The following is a 15,448-nucleotide window of genomic DNA, read 5'->3' as shown; positions in this document are numbered from 1 at the left end:
AGTTACCAAGGCCGTGTCCCTTACTCCAGGCTGAATATATAGCTGAATATCCACCCCTCACCCCTCTGTGTGGGAGAGTAACCTATGGATAAAATGCAGCACACCAGCCAAAAGCAACACCTCCCAAAGCCTGGGATACAAAAGCGCAACATCTCCGGTGGAATTAAAGGATATGATAAACATTATTCTTATCTCCTCCAAACATTACCCAACTTTCCATGCCAAATTTATTTTGTCACATAAGACTACCTTGATCCAACTCCCAGTTCAGGGATTTTCTTTTTCTTTTTCTTTTTTTTTTAATTAAAAAAGGTTTATCTGGGCATGCAGAGGCTCCACCTGGTTTTACACACCTACACAAGCCACGTGTTCAACTATTGCAGAAAAAGGCATTGAGAGTTTACAGAAGGTGGGTCTTGGTGTGAGTAGCAAAGCACACAGCAGCAAGGTGCTGATAACTGCCAGAATGGACAGATTATTTGGGCCAAGGCTGGAACAGTTAAGCAGGTGAGTTCAGGATGCTGGCCTACACTTCCCCACTGCTTGCCCCAGCCCAGCAGGCTGGCTAAAAGCTCCCTAAATTATACCTGCTGAAACAAACCATGTTAGAGAAAGCACCCCTTTACAGGCCACAACACTGTGATATGATCACGTCTCTGGAAACAGAAGCTGGTTTGATTGTGAAACAGTTTTTCAGGTTATTTAATGTTCTACAGAATGATTCTCCCAATGACAAGAAGGTACTGACAAGATTGACTGCCAAAAGCTGTGTTAAGATTTCAGATAATAATGGGCTGTGCTGCCTTGTATACAGACATTGCGAGAAGCAAGAAAAAAAGACATGAAGTCTGAAACAGAAGAAAATATTTGTTAAGAAGTTGGGGGTTGTGAAGGAGGTGGAACAGAAAGCAAATCTCTTTAAGACAGATTAAAAATATATTAAGAAATAAATATCTAGAAAGACTAAGTAAGAGAATTTACTAAGTCTGTATCCTAAAACCCACAAATTTAGGAAATCCATAGAGCCTCCTAATTCTAAATTGTTAGAGAAATACTACAGAATTTCCTAAATGACCCAGATTCTGGATGTGCAGATGAGAAGGAAATCCTGCATGTGACAGTGGGGAAACCCACTTGATTTTTATTTTATTTTGCTGAGCTGAAACAGTGGTTGCATTTTGCTCAAATGTTTTCACTTTTCTTCCAAGATAGTGAGTGAGATACACTTAACCTTTCCACAGAGACATACTATTTCCTACATCTACATTCAAAAACTTACTTTAGTGTGAGTAATTTGATTCACAACAAGAAAAAATATTTTGCAAAGCCATAACTGAAAGAAGCTATTGTATTCATCACTACAAATAAGGTGTGGATGCACCTGATCCTTATAGACAATTGTTTAAATGAAAGCAGCTTTTGAATTTTTTTAAAAAAATCAGTTTTTTTGCTTACTGTCAATCACTGATCTGGGAACTTTTTCAATTTAAAAATTAAATCAGCTGAAACCAAGCAATAATCTTGATGTCAAAGGAAGTTGAGGAAGTTTACCAGAAGCTGGAAAGGAAAATGGTGAAAAATAATCATGTGAGCTCTTCTGGAAAATATTTGCTGGGGGTTGTTAAAAGCATAATGACAATGAAAAGTGACACATTTTTACAGATGACAGGAAACAAAAGTAGCAAAATATCCTAAATATCAAAGCAATAGTGGAAGCATTGCTTCATTTTGTACTGCTATAAAATGCAAGCCTTTTTATTAAAAAAAAAAAGAAAAACAAACAAACAAAAACCACAAAAAACCCAAAACAAACATACAAAAACCCAAAAAGAACAACTATAGTGAAGAATTATTTTACCCCACTTACTGTCTGAGGAAAGACTGAAATGTCCTAGAGAAACATAGCTTTGAAGGTCTAAAGCCTGTTTATATATGAAAGAAATCCTGCCAACTAACACTAAAGTAATGACTAAAAGGTATTATAATTAATATAGTTACTCGTATCCAATTACATATTTCCAAAAAGCTCAGAAATCAAACCAAAAAATCCTAACACCAAACAGGTGACCACAGTGTTCCAAAACTACTATACCAAACACACTCTTAAGTGTTTAAAGCAAAGCCTTAGCTTGCTAGAAGTCGTGTGCTGTGTCTCCTGATCAGACACAAAGCATGGGAATACCCGTGCCAAAGCCAGCTCTGGGCACAAGGTGCACCATCAGGTGATGGTTTAGAGGGAAAGGATGTGCCAGAAAGTCAAGCTGCTGCAGCTCACCTCTTCAAAGGGTTGGATTTCCTATAGCACAAAAAAAAAAAAAAATTAAAAAATCACTGCAGTTATTTCACCTTTAGGTAAGAGACGAAAGAGAAGCTCCTGGGTGAAGTCAGTCTTTCACTGTGAGCTGAGGAAGGAAACACTCAGCTGCTGTGCCTTTTCCCAGAACAGGTTCAGGTTAAAACTCCTGTCAGGAATAGCTGTGATTTTTGGAGTAGAAAAGGAACCCAAACCTAGTATCAAGGCTTATTCTTGGAACTTGCTAGCAAGACACTATCAGACAAGCATCCTGGTATAATTTACTATTTACAGCCCAGAAAACAAAACAAACCATAGAAGAGAGACTTTGGGAGAATCGAATTTAAATATGGGAACAAACAGGAAAAACAGTATTGAAAGACAAATCAATCACAGCACAAGATTGTTATGCTAAAGTCAAACATAATATTCCCCCAAAATAAATAAAATTATAGGCATAAATGATGGTGGCAGAGGAATTTGAGCATTTGTGTGTATCTAGCCATCTATACAAAAACACTTAAAGATATATGGACAGACACTTATACATAAAATCACACCTATAAAAAAAAAATTATACAAAGAATCTCTCCAAAACACAAAAGATTACCTAGAATTAAAGAACAAACCTCTAAAACTTTTTTTAATAGCTGAAAAATACTATGCAGACCACATTCAATATTTTGGGGGCTTTTGTGGCTACTTAGAAAAGACAGGAAAGAATTAAAAATCCATTTCCTTGTGACCACAAGTAAAATGAGTCCCAAGGGCTGAATCAGGCTTCTACCATGAAAGAGAAAACATGAAATGCCGAGTCAGCACAAAAGTGCCTAGTCTTGACTTGCTCCTTTTGTACCAAGAGTCAGCTGAAAGGCAACTTGTGTGATTTACAGAAACTATCCCCAAAGTAAGTGAGCAATGCATCCCTACTGTAGTACAGTAAGAAAAAGTAGAATGCCTAAAATCTGAAACAATGCTTGAAAATAGCCCTTAATCTAAAAGTACCCAAGTAGAAAAACTGGAAATGTAATTCTTACACACTGTAATAAGCTGTAAAAGGCTAAGAGAACATATCAGTTGTCTGCCTAGCCCTACAGTTCTGTACAAGCACACAAGGAGAAGCCCCATGGGACACAATGCTGACGTGTTGTTGCAGGGAGAGGAAGACAGAGCAGCAGCAGCCAAACCCATGGCCCCAAGCTCATCACACCCACTTACAGGGCATCAGCCCCAACAGGGCCCTCAGTAAGTCAAAGTCTGACAGAAGACACTTGCTGGTTTTAAACCTCCTATAACTGTTGCTCCCTTTAGGAGTACAAACTCAAGAAATGAAGGGTAGATGTTGGGAAGACAAACTGAGCCATGCAGACAACCTTACAATCGGGGGACAAAAATAAAAATTAATCACTGTGGCAGTGATGTTGCATTTAAAGAGGTGTTCAAATGTTGTTGAATCTCCATCCTTGGAGGCTTCAAAGTTGGACTAGACACCCCAAAGTTTCCTTCCAACCTCCATCCTTCTCTGACTTGGCTTATTTCACTTCTAGCCTTGTACAAACTGTATCATCATTTAGTAACTTATCTTCTTATCCATAAGATTCTTCCAAATGGACATTTTTCTAGATTATTTATACATAATGTTTATTTGTTTATATGTATATTTTCAATAAAACTAAAAAAATCCTGTGTGATGAAACACATTTTCAGTTGCTGATGTCAAGTTCAGACAGTTAAAGGAAGCAGAAATTGTCTAAAGGAAACAATGGTAGTTGTCAAGTTCTTTGGGTCTATGGGTCAATACAAACAGAATCAGTCATCACAAAAAGCAAGTTATGGTGGTGGGAACAAGAAGGAATAACAACTTTCTGAATATTTTCACTGTGAGGAATATATTAGTAGGAGAAAGATCTATATTAGAAACCTCTTGGATTCATAGTCAAATATCATCAATCAATACATTATTTGAGAGAGTAATCTCAGCCAAATTATTCTTCTCTTCCTGTACAGTATTACCAGACATAGATATTAGCAAATACCTGCCACACTTCTGTTCCCATGTCAGGTCCAGGATGTACAACGTGCAGCAGTAGGAAAAGATTTTTGGCTCGAGTTTCTGACACAGCAACACCTTGTGCAATCATTTTGCATATCACATTTAACAGCTTATTGGCTCAGATACTCTCTATCTTACTAGCCAAACTCTAGTTTTCATTGGATTCAAGTGTTTTCACCAATTCACACATAGAGAGTGGGTTCATTGATCAGTGTGGGAGGACATTAACATCAAAAGGACCGTTGGGGCATCCAGGTGGTGGTAATGTTGTCTGTTTCCTTTTTATTCTCCCATTTTTTTAGTATCTAAAAATTCCAGATTGCCTCCACACAAACAAGAATATGCTGAAACAGACCAAAAGCCCATAGCCCAGAACAGAGTCTCCAAGTATAGTATCTGTCAATACCTCCTAATATTTGATTTAAATTTTCTAGAGGATGGACTATGCTTTACAGGAAATGGATTTTCGGAACAGGGAGGTGGCAGAATTTGTTTTATCCATTTTCATGCATCAACCATGTATTGCAGGAATCCTGCAGGAGTTACACTTCCAGAAGGTCCCCTGTCTTTCAGGCTGAAGACCTGTAAATTAGTCACTTCTTTATGAAAGGCTGTAAGTTGAACTGCATTGAGTCCAACACAGATTTCTGTGGGACTTTATCTTTGCTCCTTAAAATAAAAACCAAAGCTAACAAAACAAAAAAAAAACTGAAAAAACCCCACAAAAAAAAAACCACAAAAAAAAAAAAAAAACTGCTTCACAGCTTCTACTCAGTTATTTATAAATGCAAGGAAATTTCACTTTATTTCACAGTTGTTTAAGGAACTCTTCAAGTAACAACACACTTCTTTATCCATATAATTACGACCTTCAAAGAACTCATATAGATTTGTAAGACACGTCATCCTTGACAAAAGCCTTGTTGACTTTCTCAATAGATCACACCCTCCCATCTGTTACTAATTCTTTCCCTTACCACAGTTTGTAGATAACATGCCTGGAAAAGATCCAAGGATTGCCAGCACACAGTTCTCTGGTTCTCTTCTGGGACTCCACTAAAGAAACGGTGCATTTGTCATGTTCTGGTCTTCTGGTATCAAAGCTGTCTCACTGATCACATCTAAAATTTAGCCTTTGCATGATTTTGGTGGACCACTGAAGTCTAGTTGCCATCTACTATTACTACTTATTTCCCATCATTGTAGCCTCACCCATTAACAAAATGTTCATTAAAGGTCATAAATAGTCAAGCATTACCCATCTTAAAATAAAAAAATAAAATAATTCCCCAAGACTTGAGATTTTGAACTGCATAACCTCTAATCTTGGAACTAAGTGCAATGCATTTCCTATGGCTGTGGACTTGGTGAGAAGTTCTTCATTTTTTTTTATAATTATGGGGGGTTTTTATTTCATTCTCTTACATGGTCTTCCTTCTTGAGAGAAGGAGTTAACACTTCATTGCAAAATTTGCTTTGGGAAAGTTTTTTATATTTGCTGTGTGAGTTGGAGAGATGCTCTGTGACATTTTTGCCATAATTTAGATTTAAGTGTGCACAAAGGCATGAAGCACCTGCCAACAGTACAATACAGCCCCAGCTTCAAAAGGCAATTATCTCTGAGATTATGTCACTGATGCTTCTGTGATTCTTTTGGTTTGGATATAATTTGTCATTTCAGCATCCATATATTCAAATCAAAAAGGGTCTGCCGTTGTAGCAAAATCTATTTAAATTATTTTCATTTCTAGAATAGTCACCCACACCCATCTATAATGTCTCCTATTCAACAACTGTGACCTTCCATTTCTTCTAACACCCTGTCATAGAGAAATGGCAGAAGTCCAAAATAACTCATTGAAATGATTTAATTCTTCCCACGGAAATGAAATTTAAATGGTCCTTTTTGACCTATAGTCTACAGACTGCTGATAAGAGGGGAATAATAACTGAGTAAAACAAGCCTAGTGTCGGGCTTAAACTTATGATGAAAAGGCTTTGCATTTGCACTGCAACTTTTTGAAAGCCATCCTAAGATTCATGCTTTAGATTCAGCACTTACAATTAGAGTTGGTGAAACATTGGGCAGGACACAAGCGCGTGAAGTGAATGCATGGGAGTGCCAGAGCCCTGCTTTTTCCACAGCTTTTTGCTACCATATCCTACAAACCTGCTGTAACTAAACAAACCAGCTGAAGCCAAGCTCAAGTGAAACAGAAGTGAGGAGTCCGTAGCAGCCGTGGCTCCATCCCAACCCCTGTGACAGCTAACACAACCCCCTAAATGGCTGGCCCTTCCTCTCACCAGCCAGCAGCTCACTCACAGGAGAGCCCAAGACGGTGCCACCCTGAGTATTTGCGCAAGGGCACAAGAGTCAGACCTGTTGTGCCACGCTGGCTTCACAGCTGCATTGAGCCATTGCCTGTAAACGTGAGCCACCTCATCGAACATTATCTAACCCTTTGTTTACAACCGCCTGTGCCATTATCTGCCACTGGTGTAATAACTATACATGTAATTAGTAAATGCACCTTGTCCCAGCAATCATACATCCCGAATCAAGAACAGTCCCACTTTAGAATACTGCTACCCACCTTTGTGAGCACCATTTCTAGCTCAGTTCTGGTAAAACTGCTGATAAAACAATCTCCTTTAAACTGTGCGTCTTAAGACATTTGAATACAATGCACAGCTGAAATCTGGGAAGCATAACATTTGTAAAGCTGGGAGTGACTGAAAAAGTATGCTGCTGCCCATGGTGACTGACCCAGGGGACAGCAGCAGTAGGAGGGGACAGCAGCGGGAGAAACACGGCAGAGCAGCGTAGCTGGAGGACTGAAAACACACTACCAGGGCTACGTGGGGAAACAACCTGTACACATACCACCAACACGCGACTTCGTACTGCCTTGTGTAGGTGCGGCAGCCTGGCAAAGTCACCAATCGACTTAACTCCGAGAGCGAACGCTGTGATCCAAGAGCCTTTGTGATGGGAAAGTTTCCAAAAGCCTCCACGTTCCTGAGCGAGAGGTACTGGAGAGAGACACGACTACCCCGCGCTGACCGCTGCCAGCAGACACTCCAGTTTGCCGGAGCGGCTCTCTGAGCCGCAGCAGCAGCGGCAGGCACGGCTCCCGTGCCCCGGCCCCGCCTGCCCTCGGCGGTACTCACAGCGGATGCCAGCGCTCGGGCAGGCGGCGGTGCAGCGAGATGCGGTCGCTCAGGTAGATGTTGATCTGGTGCCGGCGGATGCTCTCCTCCTGGCGGCGCTTCTCGGCCGGGCTCAGCTCCAGCCTCACCGCCCGGCCCAGCTCCCCCAGCGCCCCCGGGTCCAGGGCCGGCTTGGCGTACACCGGCCGCCGCAGCAGCTCGGAGTCGGGGGACGGCGGCTGCGGCGGGGCGCGGCGGGCGGCGTGGAGGGGCGGCGAGCCGTGCCGCCACACGAGGAAGCCGAGGGCGGCCAGCAGCCCCAGGGCGAGCAGCGCGCCCTCGCTCCGGCCGCCCCGGCCCCGCTTGCCCCAGCACATCCCGCGGCCGAGGCGGCCGGCCATGCCGAGCGAGCGGTGGCTGCCGTCTCACGGACACGGGCGCGCCTCCGCCCCGGCAGACTCGGCGAAGTTCTCAGGACCTGCCCACGCCGCGACACCCGCCCGCCGGCAGCGCTGCCCCGCCAGGAAGCCCGCACGGCTCCTCCGCCGCCGGCTCCTCCCTCCTCCCCGCCCCGCCGCCGGCCAGCCCGGAGGGGCGCGGCGCGGAAGAGCCGGGCTCGGGCGCTGCCGCGGGGCGGGGAGCGGTACCCCGGGACAGGGAACCGGCCCCGCTTGTCCCCCGGGCGTGCTGCGCCACTGCCGCCCGCCAGCCGCCACCCCGGGAACGATGTCCCTCGGTTTCCTGGTGGTCGGAAGGCTGCTTGGCCCCCGAGGGTTCCGGCATCCCAGGGAAGGCACACGGCTCCAGCCTGCTCCGCGGTCACCCTGGGGACATAGCCGGTGGAACCAGCGCTGATGCTGACCCATCCAGGGGCAAGGACGGAGTGGAAGCTATCCCGGTTCTGTCGGATCACACAGAACTGGGATGCGGGGAGGAGGGAGGCATGTTCCTTTTGCTGTCACCCTTCAAGGGTGATCTGGTCGCATGGAAGCTTGAGGGACCTTCATAAGCGCTGGTTAGCTGCGTGGTGGATATGTCATTTCCCCAGAAAGGGAAAGATCTGCTGGCACTGAGCTGTCAGGGCCACAGCAAGCTGGAAGTAATTGAGGTAGCCTCTGGAAGTAATTGAGGTAGCCCCAAGACTTGCTGTCTGTGGACAGAAATTTTCAGAGCTGCAGGACAGCATTTCCCACAGAGGAGCTAGGAAGAGTTTAGGGGTCAAAGGGAGCAAATTGATAAGAAACCAGGCTTCATCCATTCTGCTGCCTGTAGGATAGCACGTGCTTCAGAAGAAGAGCAGAACGCAGGCTAAGAAACTATAGGCATTAATGACAAGCTTTTTTGCTGAAGAAAGGAGTGTTCTTGGTTGAAAAAAGTCAACCAACGTGGCCTCATTGAGAGAAATCCAAAATACTAGTGAAAATCCCAAGTTTATTATACACATATTAGGCAGTCCACTCTATGGCTTGACAGAATCATGGGGAAAAAAAACAACAGTAGCACTAGTTAGAGCTTTCAGATTTGCTTCATACTCAACAACATATCCATACTGCTTGTTTTACTTCAGCTCACAACAATATGAAGCCCCGTCTGCCTAAACTTGTGATCTGGAGACCGTGAGATTACGCGAGTTCCTGATTTTGCGTTGAAATACTTTAACATAAATGTAACATAACTGGATACAGTTTTTCATTCCCAGTAGGGAACTGGAACTGGTTTTGAGGGGTAATTTGCTCCACGCAGTTTCCACGTTCACTGCAACATCCTCTGCTGTTGGAGGCCTGTCAAGATCAGCCCAGCAGAGGAGTTCGGTCATGCCCAGAGAGAGAACTTCAGCCCAGTACACAGCACTGGGCGGTGCTCACCAGCACTACTGAGGAGTGAGTGAAACTAACACTAAGGAACGGAAAAAAATTCATCATTTTCAGGGTCAGAGCATACAGCTATGAGCTCTTTCTGATTTTACACGATAATAAATATTGACTCAGCTACTGTGGGGGCCATGCTCTGGACAGAAGGATGCTGAAAAATCAGTGACAGATTCTGATTCTGGCAAGCTAGTATAAATCAAGTAATCTAGGTGGATTTGCCATGAGTGTGTGTATGGACAGATTATTTCTTATTCAGCTATACAGCTAGCTATCACAGGAAATTATATAGGCACAAATCTAGTTTCAATATGCTTTGTAGAGAACTACTAAATATCAATATGTTGGACATGAGAATTTACATTGCATATGAAGAATGTCATGTCTAGCAAACTTTGGGTCTGAAGAGTCAGCTGGCACCAGTTATTGCATGCCCAGTGTTTGCTTTGCCTCCTTGCTTGCCATCTTTCTGAATGAAGGAAGCCTATTCCTGGTATGAATCAAAGGAGAAGAGATCCTCCTGGACTCCCAAAAGAAGTTACTGAGGAGATTGGGAAGAGCAAAATGTAGGACTAAGAGTTAACTAAGAAGAGTGAGAAAAAAAAAAAACACAAAAAAAGTCCCAAGAAAAAAACCCAGAGAGTTCTGCTGCAGAGGTTCTTAAATATTATAAGAATCTGTATTTTATATAAGTATTTTAAGTATTAGAGCAATATGGAAGAAGCACAAGAACATGATCACATGACTAAAACAAGTTCTGAAACAAAAATTGGGAAACAGAGAACCAAAAATTACAGAACTGCTCTCAGCAGTAATAATGCTCTTATGGCAAAGTCATGGGTGAAGACTTTCTGTGATGACCACTGCAGTGGGGATTGGAGTATTGCTAGTAAACAGTAGTTCCCTGGGGATGACATCCAAACACATAAACCAGAGGAAATTCATTAAGAGAAAGTACAGTAATTAGGCTAATGTAAAAATCATAAAGAATCAATTATTTGCATTCACAAAGAAGTATGTACAAGATATAAAGAATATGAAGGTAAAACATGTTTTGTCAAACCTTTTCAAACATTTTTGCGATGTAAATGTGATGGGAAGACTGAACATTCTGAGCTGAAATAGTTAAGGTGTAAAAATTCTCTCTGAACATACAAATAAGCCCCAGCAGGGAAAAAAAAAAAAAAATCTTCAATCAACAAGGCAAATGAATGAGTTTACTGCTAGCCATAAAACTTGCAGCAAAATTTTCATGGAAGTGTTCCTTTTAAGCAGTTCTCTTGTTTCTTTCAGGTTGAATAACAATGGAAGTTAAAATAATTTGTTATGATTTCTTAGTGTTTAGTGAGTTATAATTTCAATTTCTTCAGGAGTTTCAACCAAAGATAAGTAGAGTAACCAAACAAGTCATATAAAAACTCTAATTACCTATCTAGAGATATCTATTGTGTCCTTAGTTGTCCAAATTAAAACAGATGAGTAGAATAATCAATGGCTTTGAAAAGTTTATTTTTAAAAACAGAAAATTTTTTCTTCACCTCAGAAAGTATTCAAAATATTAATTAAAACTTTCAAAAAGCACTAAGAGAAAAGGACTAACCACAACAATATGCAAATGTCCACAAGAATTCACATAATAGTGAATGTAATAGCTGAAATTAAGGGTGTATCTCTTGCTCTCTGAAATATGCTTGAAATGCAGGTAATATTTAGTTCACCTAAAATACATGAGCATATTGAAGGACCAGGTTTACATATAGGGAATACCAAGAGGTAAGATAAGATGAACTATTAAACAGCTGTATAGTTATTAAAAGGTATTCTTATTTTTAGTGACGATATATACATTACAGAAAAACAGAGCTATTAAATTTTGCCAAATATTTAAAATTCACCTCATAGAAACCTTTCCTTTTTTTTTCTTCTTTTCTGTGTAAAAAGCAAATATCTAAAATGGAAATAGAGTGGGAAGACTGCATTTTCAATAAGTTAAACAGCTTCCCAAATTCACCCTTTCAGACTAAAAATAAAGTATCAAATAATATATTTCAGAATAAAGTTCCTAGTTCTAGAAAATGACAAAGCTTACATATTCTAAAGAAAAAAAATCAGAAGAATATGATAGGAAACATCATGTATGAATACTTTGGACATAGATAGGAAATTTGCTTAAGGAGAGGAAGAATCATACAAGCTATAAAACATACTCCCTGGAGATAGCATTGGACCTATGGGGTCATTGTTCATCATTGTTTTAACTGTGCATAAAAACTGTACACAAAAACTGTGCACTGTCCTGCAAGACCCCCCCCCAATTCTCACATTGGCTGCTCTTTCTCTCCTTTATTAGCACAAATAATTTTAAAATATTATTATTCAGCCTATTGTACTACCAGTGCCAAGGATTTTTTTTTTAATAAATGTGTTTGGATTAAAAGTCTCTTTATTTGAGACAGCTGCACAGCTCATGCAAAACACGAAATGAGCCGCACCCTGCTTTCCCAGGGCCAAAGGGTCCTCAGTGCTTCAGCAGGAACCCTGTTTCACAGCGTAGGCTCCAGGTCAAGAAAGAAGCTGGGTGTATAGTGCAGAGGCAGAAAGATCAAGGAATTGAGAGGAAGAACCCTAAAAATAAAACAGAATAAAAACACAGACTAGACGACTGAGATAGAAACTGTCGCCTATTCCAGGGATCTTCTATCCTAATCTTCTATTCATCAGCCTTCTAGGCTGATGAATGCTGTGAAATTCTCCTAGTGACAGGTCAATAAAATGAGGCAGCATTCAGTGGACTACATGGGCAAGACCTCAGCTGCACCAGTTTGCAGATCTCTGTAGAACATGTATGTGCACATGTGTATGTGCACCCATAGATAAAATACACATACAAAATGCCTGCTCAAAAGGTCACATACAAGCCAGGATGGACAGACAGAGACAGAACATGCATGTCAAAGCCATCAATCAATATATTTGCTTGCTGTAGGTATGCATTGATTGGATATAATTTTTCTCTTACGCTAAATAGCAAGCATGAACTGCAGGCAGTGGAAGAGATAAGGAACATAAAGGAAACCTAGGCCAGGAAGCTTAGCTGTCAGAAAGTATTGGAACAAAACTGCAGTTCTGCTCACAAGCTATGGTATGATGTGACACGTTAATGAAGATGTATGTTGGAAACCTGACTGATTTTTCATACAGTCTCATGTGGACACAATGAATTAAAATACTGAGTTGCAAATATTTTTTGAAAGTTTGTCAAAATTATGGCATACTCTGAAACAAATAAATGAAGTAAATTCCTCATAAAGGTATAGCAGCTTGTCACAGTAGACAAAGAGAAGACCACGATTAAAATTCTGAACCAAGAAGTCAAGCAGATATTATGTTGTGAAATTAATCTATGTCACCCTACACTGTAGCTACTTATTACCATTTGGTTTTTAGTAATTTTATCAAGGTTGTTTCTGTTTCTATGCCTGAAAGGAACACAGTTAACATACATAAGTACAGTGATACTGGGGAAGCATTTCCTTTTCTGTGATAGTATTTCTAATATATGTGTCTTCCTTTTCATTAAGGCAGGGATAAGTGTCTTCACACAAAAGACATACTAAAAGTTTCAGTTTTCTTTTTCTCAGAAGTATGACTTTCTTGTGATTCACATCAGTAAGATTTTACAGTAGGAAATAATCTTTTACCTCTTAAATTGCCATGAAAAAAGCCATCATACTTGGGGATTTGAGATGCCACCATCCTCACACTTTGATAATGCAGATTATGAGTGAATCAGCTACTTCTAGTTTCATAGATTTCTTTGGAACAGATTGCTTGTCTACTTGCATTTCTACATTTCTGAGAGGCTTTTGATTATGATGGCATTTTTACAGTTTTCCATATTACATGATCCTGAATTACATATCAGGTAGAGATTTGCTCATGTATCATGGTATATGTCCAAATATATTACATCCTATTACTGCTGTAAGAGCAACGGAATTTTTTGTTACCTGGCCAATTTGTGGTTCTACATCATTGCACACTTGCCATATTATACTTACTTTACTAGTTCTATGGGTACATTACATGCTCTAATGGTTTCCTAGGCTTTGTTTGACAAATGCTTAGCTCTGAGTCTTGAAGAACAATGACTCTAAGTAATTTATCTCTTTCATTTCACATTATATGATGAGTAGCATCAATAAAACTTGTATCTCCTTGGTGGTGTTGCTGGTGTTTTGAGAACATCAGCAGTGGAGACTTATGTTAGAGAAGTTTCACAGATGTTGATTCCTGACATCTGTACTCCTGCCTTATCTGTTCTGCCCTTTTTGGTGGGCCTGTTCTGTTCCTTGCACTTTTCTCATCTTTATTTGAAAGTAATTTCTTCATTTATTAGGGTTTTTTCTGTCATTTAAAATTATTTTAACCTTGGAGCAATCTAACATTGACTTATACAAATTAGCACAGAACTGATGTAAATTAATTTCTTATCAAAAGCAATGCATTTTTCACTGACTGGACAAAGACGCAGTTTGGACAAATCTTCTGAACAACTAACATACAGTCTGCACTTGAGAATCTTTGTTTTATTTTGTCCCATATTATCTTCCAACCTAAGCTTTCTCCATTATCTTATCCTAATGAACTGTTTGAAAGGCTTAGGTTGATCTTTCATTGATGAAGAAATCAAGTCCTGTGTTTTCCAAAGAGCTTGGTACTGCATCATCAGGAGAATATTCCATAGCAGTTTATTCATTTCAGAAGAAATTTGATTATTTTTCCTTGCCTTGGTCATTGGTCAGTGACAGAAATCCCTGAGTGATCATACCAGCATAAATGCTGAGGATGCCAACTGAAGATGATGACCATCAGATGACAGCAGCAGAATTCAGAACAAATAATTTTCCCTCTCATTTTTTAAACCCCATCAAATATTTCCTATGTCTTGTAAACTTCTTAAAATAAGTGTTGCATCTTTTGCTGATAGGCTTCTCATTCCATTCATGATATTTTTGTCTGGAGTTTCAAACCATTAGTAGAAATTGATAGCATAACTATCAGCTATATAACATAAATTTGTAGGATCACCATGTTGAGTAGCTTATCTCAAAGATAAACTGGAGTGATCCTGTCATTAATTTGACAATATCCAAGCATGCACTTTGATATGGTAAGTATGACCCAATTTTCTTCAATCATGAATAATGTATTGCATTAATCTCTCTTGCCATTCCCTTCTTCCAGGCTCTGAAATCTTACAAAGAGTGATTTGCACCATCCAGCTTTATTGACAACAACAAGCTTCTCACACTGTTATAATGTAAGGATGGCTGTAGGCTGTTTTGGCTGGACCAAAATTCTCCCTAGCCATGCACCTTCACTCTGCTGATGGCCACTGTAAGCTTCTTTACGCTTAAGAAAATTATTGAACATAAATGTAGGCGACACATACTTAAATATTCTACATGCTATCTATAATTAAAGAAGTATCCCTGAATACGTGCCCTGTCCAGGAAATTGTTCTATTATTTCTGTAATGATAAATATGATTTTTTTTTTTTTTTGCCATGAATGGTACTTTCCCAAAGGAAAAGTGTCCATAACCACAGCCAGGACTCTTGTTTGCTGTAGACTTTCTCGAAGTGTAATAATTTGGCCCTTTGCCATGATGATCTGGCAATCTGGATTTGCCTGTGTATCAGAGCCAAAAAGCTGTATAACTTGGAAGATAAGAATGGCACTGCCTAAAACCAGGGGATTGCTACATTTTAGTGGCATTTGATAGTTTTATACTCCTTTTAAGTTTTCCTAGTCTTCTCATCCCCAAATCCTCCACCCTATAACAAGTGCCCTGTCCTGCCATTGAAGTCACTGATTTTATAGATAGGGACACAACACGATATCATTGAGTTACGAAGTTCAAGATTTTTCTCTTCTTTTTTGCTTTGCTTTAGATGTTGTAAAATCGGTTTAACCTAGAAAAGATTTCAGGATTTCCTGAGGGGCTGAAACTGAAGAGAAGACACGCAAGAAATTCATAGTTATGCACAAAGATTTTAAACTGTAAGACTAATCAGCACT

General features: G+C 40.4%; 1 protein-coding gene across 1 annotated transcript in view; it reads right to left on the bottom strand.

Annotated features, from left to right (window-relative positions):
• GALNT12 (polypeptide N-acetylgalactosaminyltransferase 12) overlaps nt 1-7,897 on the bottom strand; it is a 47,022-nt gene extending 39,125 nt beyond the window's left edge. The window contains exon 1 of the mRNA XM_036379024.2: nt 7,518-7,897. Coding sequence (XP_036234917.1) covers nt 7,518-7,897 — 380 coding nt within the window. The remainder of the gene's footprint in view (nt 1-7,517) is intronic.
• Between the last annotated feature and the right edge of the window lie 7,551 nt (nt 7,898-15,448).

This window comes from Molothrus ater, chromosome 1, assembly GCF_012460135.2.
Source record: "Molothrus ater isolate BHLD 08-10-18 breed brown headed cowbird chromosome 1, BPBGC_Mater_1.1, whole genome shotgun sequence".
Taxonomy (NCBI): Eukaryota; Metazoa; Chordata; class Aves; order Passeriformes; family Icteridae; genus Molothrus; species Molothrus ater.
This window is presented reverse-complemented; position numbering and strand designations above follow the sequence as displayed.